A 12,092-nucleotide genomic window follows, 5' to 3' on the forward strand; every position below is an offset into this window, starting at 1 on the left:
AAAGAAACATATTTAATTGGAAAGATAAACACAAGATTTGTGGTAGCCAGCCTCTAAATTGACCCTCAAAATCTGTGACTTGTCATTTTGACAACCTTGTATAGTTGCCTCCAATACTATTCTGCAGTTGGTTTGCAGAGTATGTCAGAAGTAGTGGTTTGTCCCTCCTGAGATTAGACTATAAAAATACTGCCGCTCCCATTGTGGTCTCTCCCTCCGTGATCACTCTGAGGGAAGCCAACTGGCACATCACCAGCAGTTTTAGGAAGAGGCTTAGAACCTGAAGAATCGATGCCCATGTGAGTGAGCTTGGAAGCTGAGCCTCTAGCACAGGCATGCTTTCAAGTGACCACATCCCTGGCCAACGTTCTGACTGCAATCTCATGAGAAACTCCTAAATTAGAATAAGCTAGTTATGGTGCCCCAGTTTCTGACCCTTAGAAATTGTATGAGATGACAAATATATTGTTTTAACCTGCTAAATTTGGGGATAACTTGACACTTAGCAATAGATAGTAACTTCTCAGGGTCTTTATGTACTAAACGGAAGATGTTCTAAAAGGATAAAACTTCACATATCAAACAAAGGGACTGGAATGATATAGAAGAGTCCACGCTCTAGGTTCAACAGTGTGAAGCACATTCAATTGGCTCTGGCCAGGGAAACATACAAAGGTACCCATGAGATGGGTATCTTCATTTCCAGAAGCTGCTTACAATGAATGTCACAAGGGCCTGATATAAGTAAGGTTAATTTTGAAATAAAATCCATGAACAGGACCAAAACATGTTGAATATAAGCAATTTTTGTCTTGTCTTGTCTTTTTTTTCTTTCTTTCTCTTTCTTATGTCTTTAGTACAGGGTCCACAGGGTTTCACTACACAGATCAGACTCGTAGTGTTTCTTCCTGTTTTTCAGCCTCACAAGCGCTGGGATGACAGGCATGAGCCACCATGCCTAATCTCAATTGCCTGTCTCAGCGAGCCCTGGGGGTGGGGCTGGCACAGCAGGTTGGGGATCAAACCCCCAGCCCCTGCATCTGCCTAAGCAGGTGCTTTAATTCGTGGAGCTATCTGGCCAGCTCCTTGGAGAAGGATTTTTTTTTTTTTTTGTCTAGCTCAGGTTGCCTTAAGTGCAGGTCTGGTGCGGTTGTGGGGCTGGGGATTGACCAGCAGTCCCCTGTGCCTGACTGAGTTTGCCCAAGCAGGCACTTTCAAGCTCCCAACATGTTGAAAATAAAAAGGGGCCTCTTGCTCTAAGAAATATCAAAACTTCCTATAAAGCATCAGCAATTCAAACAAAGCAGTTCTAGCACAAGAATAAATGAAACACAGGACGGGCCAAAAACATATCCAGGTCCGAGAATTAAGTATATGATGAATGTGGCATTTCAAATACTTGGGAGAAAAATAGATCATTCAATAAATGTCTGGGAAAAATGGATAATCACTTGGAGAAATTAAGTTCATAGCACATACCATAAGTAAAAATAAATGCCAGGTGGACTAAGATGTAAATACATAATTTTCAATTATAAGCATACTAGAAAAAAAGATAATTTTTATAACAGATATGGAAGTGATTCCAATATATAGCACAGAATCCAGAACCTGTAATGTCAAATAACTACTTGATCTATGTGAACATTTAAAATACGTTCACAGCAAAATATACTAAAATCAGCTGGATATAGTTGTGCACACTTGTGATTCCAATTTGATGAAAGGCTGAGGCAGGTGGGTCTCAAAGTCAAGACCAGTCTGGGCAAGTTAGTGAGATGCTGCATCAAAATTAAAAAATAAAAAGGGCTGGAGCCGGCAAGATAGCTCAGCAGTCTAAAGCGCCTGCTTAGACAAGTTTAGGCAGGCACACGGGACAATTTAATCCCCAGCACCACATGCCACACCAGCCCTGCCTTCAGGGAGGGCTGAGCCAGCTATAAATAAATAGGGCCAGGGAGATGGCTCAGTAGAATAAGCGCTTCCCTGGCAAGCAAGGGCCTGAGTTCAATCCCCGGTTCCACCAAAAATAAATAAATAAATAAACAAAAGGGGCCAACTAACCTCAGCACTCCCTGGGTTCAGTCCTCCATACTGCAAAATTTTGTAAAGAGTTTATAAAGATACTAAAATCAACTTAAAAGACAAGCAATAGTCTGAGAAAATACTTCTAACAAAACAGAAAAGGGTTAATAACCATAATCTATAAAGAACTTACTTCTTGGGGCTGGGGAGGTGGCTCAGTAGAATGTGCACTTGCCTGGCAAGCATAGAAGGGCCTGAATTCAAGCTCTGGTTCCGCCAAAAAATAAAAACTAAAAAAATAAATAAATAAAATAAAGAACTTACTTCAAATTACAGAAAAAATACAAAATTTATAATGGAATCCATAGTTTTTACTCTAGTTTGCATTTCATCCCATCATGAGTTGCTTGCTATATATGGTTTACATGAGATTGAATCCAGCCCAGCTCCAGAGTTAACTAATCAGAATAATCTCATTCTCTCTGTCAAGCTCACTGGTTCAGATAATTAAGTCAAAACAGCCATGCATGCCACTGCCTTTTACTGATGTAGGAGTGGTTTAGTCAGGCTAACATACACATCTTCTGCTGGAATTCTAAAGCACAAAATCTTTCCTTCTGACACCTGGCCCAGCTACAGCGCTTGGCAAACATTAAGAAAGCCACCGTAAGGATAAAGCTGATGTGAAAAGAAGGCAGGACTGAGAATTTCAGGAGGTGTAGTGGGGGGAAAGATGCTTGGTTGGATCCAAACTATTGCCTTTTGGTTTTCACTTTTTCAAACCAATAAAGTTCCTTTAGTAAGGCAATTATGCTTGAATTTTCTGTTATTTGAAACTGAGTAATGTCTTCCCAGCACATGCACCAAGAGCTGGGATGCAGCTCAGCAGTAGAGCACTTCCCTATTGTGTACAAGGCCCTGGCTTTGATTTTTTTTGTTTTGTTTTGTTTTTTTTTCAAAGTTTTATTCATAAACAGATAGCAATGAGACAGTTTCAAATCCAATTGGAAGTACAGATTCAACAAATAATACACTGCATATATTCTTCTTAGTGGTTAATTGCTGTACAAGATGCGGACTTGTGATCCTATTTACAAACACCATTAGAACAAATCATTCTATTCATTAAGAGAATGCAACTATATATCTATCCTAACCACTTGGAATACAAAAATACAAAAAGGACATTCATCGGTATACCCTATTTTTTCTAAGTTCCGTTATTGAATATTATAGGTGTGTAAACTCAGCAAAATATTCTAAAAGAGTCCAGTAGCCCATAATAGCATTGGGTCTTCTGTTTAACTGGCAATGTCAGAAATTATTGACCTGAGTCCCCCACAGCTCAACTTAACAGCATGGCTTTATTTCTTATATTTCGTCTTCATACTTTTCTACTGGATGGTTAAGACCAAGGTAAAGCAGGACCTATGCAACAAGAGTTGTAGCTTTTTGGTCTGAGAAAGTCAGTGAAATGCCCTCAGGATTTGTCCTGAGAACCTGTACCTCAGATTGTAGAACCTTTATCAGTGCAGCCATGTGGATGAGTCACGGCCATTGCTTGGCCAATGTGCTCTCTGTGAAAGCCTGAGAGAGTGTCTTCTCCCCATGTGACTCTCCTTAGGCCCACTCTATGTCATCGATCACTTTCCTCTTTGGCCCCATAATCTTCTTGATCAGAAAATTTGGGGCACTACCGAGGTACATGACGTTACAGTACAAGTTCTCATATGTCCTGAGTCCTGGCTTTGATTTTTATCACCAAAAATAAGTAAGATTTTGAGCCAGGGATATCGCTCAGCTGCACAAGTGCCTGCCTGGCAAGCACAAGGTTCTGAGTTTGATTCCCGGTATCAAAAAAAAAAAAAAAGATTTTTTAGAATGTCCAATCTCATTAACAATAAAAGAAATCTTTACAAAATTAAAACAAGATATTTTGGGGCTACTGGATCAGAAAAAAATTAAATACATGGTTAATATTCAATTCTGGTAATAACAGACCTAATTTAAATAGGCATATCCATATACTAATTGAAATAGATACAAGTTGTGAAGGGTTTTTGGAAGACAAACTTTAAAATTCTGTCTCCATTAATTCATCTTCCTGGTCTTTAACCTGTGAAAATATTCAAAATGCATGTGCTACTGGCGATGGAGGCACAAACATGTTATCCCGGATACACTTGAGGCTTAGGAAGATTATGAATTCAAGGTCAGCCTAGGCAAAATGGTGCAACTCCATTCCAAAGGAAAGCAAAGCACAGCAAAACAAAAGCATGTGCTGTGCATGTAGCTCTCCAGTCCACAGGAATACTAAAGTTGTTCACTATTAAGATTTGTGGAACTATGCCTTCCATAATATTTATTGTACCTTTTGGATTTAGGAAAGAACAACTGGGATGAGGGAAAGGAGAAGAAAGACAAAAAAATGTATTTATATACAAGATGACTAAGATAATTGTACTACTAATTTCTATTAGTTCATTGTTAGTGCTTATATTGTCTGATCAATTTTGCATGCCTGTCTCTGGTAATCTGAGCAACTACTCTAAAGATAACAATATGCAACTCAATAACCACTATTAATTTCCTACCATATTGTTTTGAAATTTTGTACCCTTTTTATTGTTTTTTATTTCTTTGTAAAAATAAGTAAACACATTTTAAAACTTTGTACAAATGGTACTAATTTTGGGACCAAAACAATGTGAAGAAGGTAAGGGCATTGTAGGCCCTCAGTGTTTTCTTTTCTTTCTCCTTCCTTTTTGTTTTTTAAACACCAGTGACTATTCCAGGCCTCAAGCCCATCTTTGGAGCTGTGTGCGCCAATCCTATTTCTACCACCTGTGGCCTTGGATAAACCATCCGATTCATGGTATAGTTTCTTCACCAATATAGTGAAGGGGATGAATGCCACGATGTTTGCCAGGTTCCTTCCGAACTTGAAAATGCCACTGATCACCGGCCTACCAAACTGCCTGCAGGATGCCCCAGCTCATTCCACACTCTCACAGAAAGAACCTTTAACAGCAAAACTCAGGATAAATCCGTGACGCCCTCCTGAATTTCAACAGCCACCGACTGGGCTTAAGTAAGTGAAACAAACATTCCAACACTGTTCGGCGCTGTAGACACGCAAAGAGTTCGTTAGCTTGATGGGGTAAATTATGAGAGCTGACACTGCTGCCCGGATGGATCTAAGATAAAATGCCAGACCCGGTCACAGACCTGTGGTGGCTACTGGCCTGGTCAAGGAGGAGCTTCCTTCCGCTCTCTCGACTTTGATTCACTCAAGGAGGGGAATAGGCCGCGCGCACCGGCGCAGCGGGTGGAAAAGTAATGGGATCTGCTTGCGAAAAGGCGAGGCGCAAAGCCGAGCGCTGGCACAATCTCACCTTAGCTCGCGTCCCCGCGTTCCTGCTCGCACCCCGCGCTCCTGCAAGCCTCAAGATTCTGTCCCAAATGACCAGGCTCCGGGGAAGAAGGGGCGGGTCCTGCCTCAACAAGACCCCCCCTGGCCCCGCCCACCAGTGCGGCCTTTCTCGCGGGCTGCCCTCGAGCCGCCTGACTAAAAATCCGGCTCTCTGTCCCTTCCACATCAGGCTTCTGTCCTCTGGTAGAAAAAGCAGCCCTTTGTCCCGGTTACCCAAGGAGCGAGAGACAAGGTTAAAAGGGTCGGTGACGTCTCAGAGTCTGGGGTTTAGTCAGGCAGTACATTGGGCAGCTGGCCTGCTAGGGTTCAGAAAGACAAGTCCTCCTCTGGGCCTCCGCGGCTAGACGTGCTTTCCACTTTTCGTCCTCTCCCACTCAAGATGGTGGCGTCCCGGGCAATTGGCAGCCTCAGCCGCTTCAGCGCCTTCAGGATCCTCCGCTCTCGAGGTGAGACCAGCCTGAAGACACCCCGGAGCCTCGAGCAGAACTCGTGAGGAAACTGGGGTGCCCAGAGGCAGCTTGCGCCCTTGCTGTCAGTCCACCCAACTCTGGGACCCCGGGGTGGGGAGTGGGGAATGGGGGGCTTTACTGTCCAGGGACCCCGTTCCTTGTGTCCTTGCCCTGTCATTCCTTCCTCAAAACTCTTAGTCTTGCAGCGATTTCCGGCGCCCTGACTCCTTACCTTTCTCAGTCTTTTCCACTCTCGACGCTTTTTCTGCTGGTCTTCACGCATTAGGTTTCACGCCTCACATTGTCTTTTAATGATGGCCTTGACCTTGACCCAGACCCTGACCCTGACCCTGACCCTGATCCTGATCAGGAGGACAGGGCCTTGTCATCGTTAGGGCTCCGCTGCACCTTGCTAACAAGAGCTATCTTATAAACTTCTCTAATGGTGTTAACGGCCTTGTAGATCACTACCACTCTCTGTTCTTCCCATCAAACCCATTTTTGTACTTTAGACAATTGAACTTCCAGTGTTCCCCGTGTGAACATGAAAATATGCGCTATATACTATGACTAAAACGTTAGATCATGTAAAGAACTATGTTCTAGTTTCTACAGTATTAGCTATATAGTCTTCCTTAAACTGATAGTAAAGGTTAAAGAGGCTGGTTATAAAAAAGATAACATTTTCTTTCCACCCCAAGTCCATAAGGTGTAGTGTGACTTTTTCATTGTATGTTGTACCAGTTACTCAATTAGAAACCTTCAATTTAGTTTATAATATGAAATTCTTCTCTTGTACCAGTGAGGTAGTTTTTTGTTTTGTTTTTAAGATAGGTGACGAGTCTCTCTTTACTGTAAGAGATTACAGTAATTTAGTATTAGGATCTTTTTCTGCTTTCAGCAATTGTTTTTAGTCACCATAGGAGGTTTTTATGTACCAATCATAGTATAACCACATTACAGAAAGTTAAAATATTATAAAGATTCGGGAAATAAAAAGTAATCATCTTGTTTCTTATGATTTATAGTCCTCTTGGCATTTGGTTGTTTCCTTAAAGTTTATCTTTTTCCTTATTTTGCTTATTTGTCATTTAACACTTTGAAAAATCAGGAATTTTGTTTTGTTTGAGACAGGATCTCACTATGTACTTTAGGCTGGTCTTGAACTCACCATGTAGCCCAGGCTGGCCTTAAACTCCTGAGGATCCTCCTGCCTCAGCCTCCTGAGTGCCGAGATTACAGGTGTGCCCCTCTACACCTGACAAATCATTAATATTTCCTGAATTTACTCCTGTGTTTGTTGTGAGGGGTTTTGTTTTGTTGTGATACTGAGGATTGAACCCAGGGCCTTTGAACTGAACTATACCCCAGCCTTTTCATTTTTTATTTTGAGACAGGGTCTCAGTAATTCAGTAAGTTGCCCCCAACTGGGCTTGGATTTGCAGTGCTTCTGCCTTAGCCTCCCTCAGTGCCTGGGATTACAGGCACGTAATACCACGCCCAGCTGTTAGGTATTCCTCATAGACTGGCACTTAACTGGTCATCAAGTCATGTAGTTTCTGGTCCCTAATTAGCTGTGTGACTTTGGACAAATACCTTAATCTAAGTGGGTTTTATTTTTCTCATCTCCGAAATGAATAAAACTAGATTTTACCATGAGAAGTAGCACAACAGCAGATAAAAACATTAAATGTAGAGTCTGACTGATTTACCTGCTGATGACCTCGAACAGTTAATTTGTGTAACTTCTCATTTGCAAACTGGAGATTTTACCATTTTGTGAGGTCTAAAAAAGATGTTCAATGTAATATCTAATGGAGTTATTACATGCTTAGTAAATGTTAGTTATTATTAACTCTTTTAGCCGTGAATTTATATGTCTGATAATTTCTAAATCATTTATTAGCTGGGTGTAGTGGCATAGGCTTGTCCCAGCACTGGGGAGGCTGAGGTAGAATTGCTGCAAGTTTAAAGCCATCCTGGACTGCATAGCCAGATCCTCTCTCAAAAAAAGTCATTTATCCATTTTATATAGGTAATAAAAAGCTAGCAGTTTAATTTTGGTGTATTTTCCCTACAGAAATATATATACATATATTTTATATTATATTGTACGTTATTATATGTAAATATATATTAGATATAACTATGTAACTTACTATCGGGAGTTAGGGAGTTGTTTTTTTGGAGACAGTTTTGCTATGTAGTTCAGGCTGGTATTGAACTCACTGTGTAGTTCAGGTTGACCTTGAACTCAGTGATCCTTCAGCCTTGCCACCACCACACCCAGCCATCCCCTTTAAGAGTAACTCATGAATTTTGAAAACAACTCTATGAAATGAGTTTAAAATTACCTGTACACCTCGATTACCATTTAAACTCTACAGATCAGATCGATGCTTTACCTTTAAAGTCTGTGCCAGGATGTTGGCAAAGACACTGAGAGAATGACATTTAGCAGGAAATATATTCTCTTGAAACTAACATGTAGTTCTTGAAGTTTTACATTTAGAGTATTCCTGCTCTACAAATGTTACAGTTCTGAATGTGACTATCAAGTGAAAATCACATCTTGACTATAATACTTAATTCCCACTCCTAAATCTAAATTCCTAATCATATTAGTGGTAGAATAATCTCACAAGAAAATGAATTAGAGACAAATACATTGGGGGTTGATGTAGCATTTTTTTAGTTTCTCACTTCCTGAATCTTATTCTTTCTCCCAGGATTGAATTTTGAGAACAATGAAAGAAGAAAAAAACCTGTAGAGTGTGATAGCCAGAGTAACATTTTCAAATTTGAAATCAAGTGTCAGCATAAACCAAGTCTCTCAACTGCCTATACTCCTGTGTGATCTTGAGTTACATACAAAGATGATTGCAAAGTAGGACAAAGGTTTTTCTTTGGTTGGCATAGTAAATTAGGCTAAAGGTTGCACAGCTGCTATAAGCGGGCTTTGCTGCTAGGCATTGGCTAACGCTGCATTCCAAAAGCGAAGTACCTTGTACTTCTTGATGTAGTTCGCTGCAATTGGAAATTCTTCTCTTGTTTGTACTTGCTGATTTTCTCTTTACTTTTTGTCTCTATTTAGAAGGGATTTTGTATGTGTGTGGATGTGTTTGCAGCAGCAGGGGGAGGTTAGTAAGCAAGAGTTAAAATGGCTAAAACCATACAGTAGTGAAAGCTTAGGGCTTTCAGTGATAAACAGCCTGCTGTGGCATATATGCCATAGGTTTACCACCACTGCATGGGCTAATTAGCACCAAACTGTTATATCAAATATTTCATCTTTAAAACTGCAGCTTATGTTCTCTTTTTTCTTTCACTGAAGCACTTCTAACATCCTTATTTTCATATTTAGGGTTCTTAGGTTTTGTCTGTCTGTCCATGTCCTCCCTCTTACCCTGCATTCTCACTCTGTCCCTTCTCACTCTCATACATTCTGCCCTGTTCTAGTTAGAATTACCTACCCTCTGCTTCTCACTAGAATTTCTACATTACAGGCACAATCCTCCTTGAGGCCAGGTCTGTTTCATGTCTTCATTTATGTCCACTAAACAGAAACTGATTCTTTCCTAATGTCATAACCCCTGCTGCCCAAAAAGACAACAGTGTGTGACTTTTTTGTTGTTATTCACCCCAAGTATCTAGGAAAGGGCATGATATCAGTTAAATCACAACTATTAAGTTGGCGAAACAATAAACAAGATTAAAATGCAGGCCGGGGAGATAGCTCAGTAGAATAAGCGCTTGCCTGGCAAGCCCAGGGTCCTGAGTTCAATCTCAGTACCACCAAAAAAAAAAAAAAAAAAAATCAAAATTGCAGGCAGTGAAGGCAAATACTGCTGTAGGTAGAATCTGAAAGTATGGTTTTGTAGAACAATTGCAGCCATGATGCAGATTTGAAGAAAGCAGAGGGACAGATACAGATGATACAGACTTTAAATGACAGCGAAGCAGAGGCTGAGTATATCATTAGTAATGCAGAGGCACTGGGATGTGAGGTGGTACATGCCTCCTTCCATCTTAGAACACAGAAATTCACTAATACACTTGTTCATGATCATGTAGCTAGCAAGTAAACCTGTGGTTGTGTTTTCTCTAGGACACTGACTTGGATTGCTTCAGAAATAAATGTAGACAGAACCTAAGGTCAACTAGAGCCAGCGAGCTAGCTCAGCATACAAAGCGCCTGCCTAGGCAAGCAGAGGGACAAAAGTTTTGATTCCCAGCACCCAGGCTGTGCCAGCCCTGCCCCTGAGTGTGGTAGCGCACACCTGTAATGCCAGCACTGGGAAAGCTGAAAACAGGAGGATCGCTACAAGTCAGAGCTGCATAGTAAGACCTTGTACCAAGTACATACATTAAAAAAAAAAAAAAAGAACCTACAGTCACTCTACCCTGGTTCTGATGCCAGCCATGTAGTTTTTTGGTGCCTTGCCTTCCAGACCTGAATAAAGTTGCAGTTATTCCCTTCTGTCCCTTGCCTTTCTCTTCCCTTCCAGAACTGTGGAATAAAAAAAGGGGAAAGACACCAGAACTTGGTCTAACTACTGATGGTCCTCTCCTTTCTGACCTCATCACATTGTTCTCCAAATCAGTGGGTCCGGTGTACCCATCTGTTTGCTGTCTACAGTCACCTTTTAATAAATACAGATGCTGAGGACCCATCCCATAATTTTTTTTTTTTTTTAATGTATTTGGTACAGGGTCTCACTACACAGCCCAGACCCATAGTTGTCCTCCTGTTTTCAGCCTCCCCGGTGCTGGGATTACAGGCGTGTGCCACCACTCACAGCCTGGGTGGCAGGCTCAGCATGCCCAGGGATGGGGCCAGCATGGCCTGTGGTGCCAGCAATCGAACCCTGGTCCCTGTGCATGTCTAAGCAGATGCTTAGTCCGCTGAGCTATCTCGCCAGCCCAGAATTCTTATTTTATGCTTTCAAGTTGAGGCCTACGAAGTTGTGAGTAGATTTGAACCTCCTCAGTTCATTGTAATGGCAACATAGTTCTAGAATCACTTCTCAGTGCTGCTATGGGAACTCCAGTTTAGCTGGATATATTGCTTTACCCATAAATCGTTGTTCCCAGCTTTTGGTCAATTGTAGGCCATCCTCAACTTGAAAGTGGGTAGATATCATTTTAAAGTTTGTTTCTAAGTCACACATAAAGTGTTTTTGGTAAAGTTGCCATTTAAAATTGCACTTAGGCTATCTACCATGACATAAAATAACTGAAGTGGTATTATTTTATTGTTCACTGTCCTGATTATCGTTATGAAATATAACAAGGTCCTAGACTCTTTTTTAATGTCTCCCAAATTATTAACCAGATGAAGGAAAGGATTTGGAGAATGAGAGAATAGACAGAAAGTCAGACACTGCTGGGAAGGTCTAGCCACTGAGAGAATGCTAGGGATTTTAGTCTTTTTTTTTACCTCATACTAATCCTAAATTAAATAGATACCTTCTGTCCTAAACTGTATTTGTGGCATCCAAAACTATAACCAATAAAAGCCCAAATGTTGTATAATTGGATAAAAATTAGAAATAAAGATTTAATATTAAGAAATAATGGGCTTTTAAAAAGTAGTAAAACAGTTTTTTAGCATGTGCAAGATCATGGCTTCAATCCTCAGCACCACATAAAAAAAGAAAGAAATTTTAAGTTTGTGTAATTTTAGAAGAGCCAATAGATACTGTTAAAGCATTAGCTTTTCATTATATTTAATATGACTTTAAAAAGACTAATGCCAGGGCTGGTGATAGAGCTCAGCACCATAGCGCCTGCCTGACAAATACAGGTCATGAGTTTGATTACCAGTACCAAAAATAAAATAAAACAAGATGTATGCCTTTTTGCCAGGTATGGTGGTGGGAGACTGAATCAGGAGGATTGTGGTGAGTTTGAGACCAGCCTGAGCTACATAGCAACACCCTGTCTCTGAAAAGGAAAGGAAAAGAAGAGAGAGAGAGGAAAGGAGAAGAGACTCATGCCTTTTCCTGAATACAAGTGATTTATGAGTATAGCTACTAATCAAGAGGGATGATTTGTTGTTTTATAATACTGGGTCTCAGGCCCAAGGGTCCTCACTCAATCACTAAATTGCGTAGGCTGAACTCAAACTTGAAATCCTTCTGCCTCAGACTTTTCAGCAGTTGATGTTACAGGCACGGATCACC

At 40.9% G+C, this 12,092-nt stretch overlaps 2 protein-coding genes across 3 annotated transcripts in view; one reads left to right on the forward strand and one right to left on the reverse strand.

The window, feature by feature from the left end:
• The window catches only part of Hadhb (hydroxyacyl-CoA dehydrogenase trifunctional multienzyme complex subunit beta), a 50,877-nt gene extending 45,365 nt beyond the window's left edge, over positions 1–5,512 (reverse strand). For both annotated transcript variants that reach the window (XM_004627435.2, XM_023710939.1), the window contains exon 1: positions 5,421–5,512. The gene's annotated coding sequence lies outside the window, so the exon portion shown is untranslated. The remainder of the gene's footprint in view (positions 1–5,420) is intronic.
• A 109-nt stretch (positions 5,513–5,621) lies between these two features.
• Hadha (hydroxyacyl-CoA dehydrogenase trifunctional multienzyme complex subunit alpha) overlaps positions 5,622–12,092 on the forward strand; it is a 48,888-nt gene continuing 42,417 nt past the window's right edge. The window contains exon 1 of the mRNA XM_004627437.2: positions 5,622–5,904. Coding sequence (XP_004627494.1) covers positions 5,838–5,904 — 67 coding nt within the window. The 5' untranslated portion in view covers positions 5,622–5,837. The remainder of the gene's footprint in view (positions 5,905–12,092) is intronic.

Source organism: Octodon degus, unplaced genomic scaffold (assembly GCF_000260255.1).
Source record: "Octodon degus isolate 3935 unplaced genomic scaffold, OctDeg1.0 scaffold00019, whole genome shotgun sequence".
NCBI lineage: Eukaryota > Metazoa > Chordata > Mammalia > Rodentia > Octodontidae > Octodon > Octodon degus.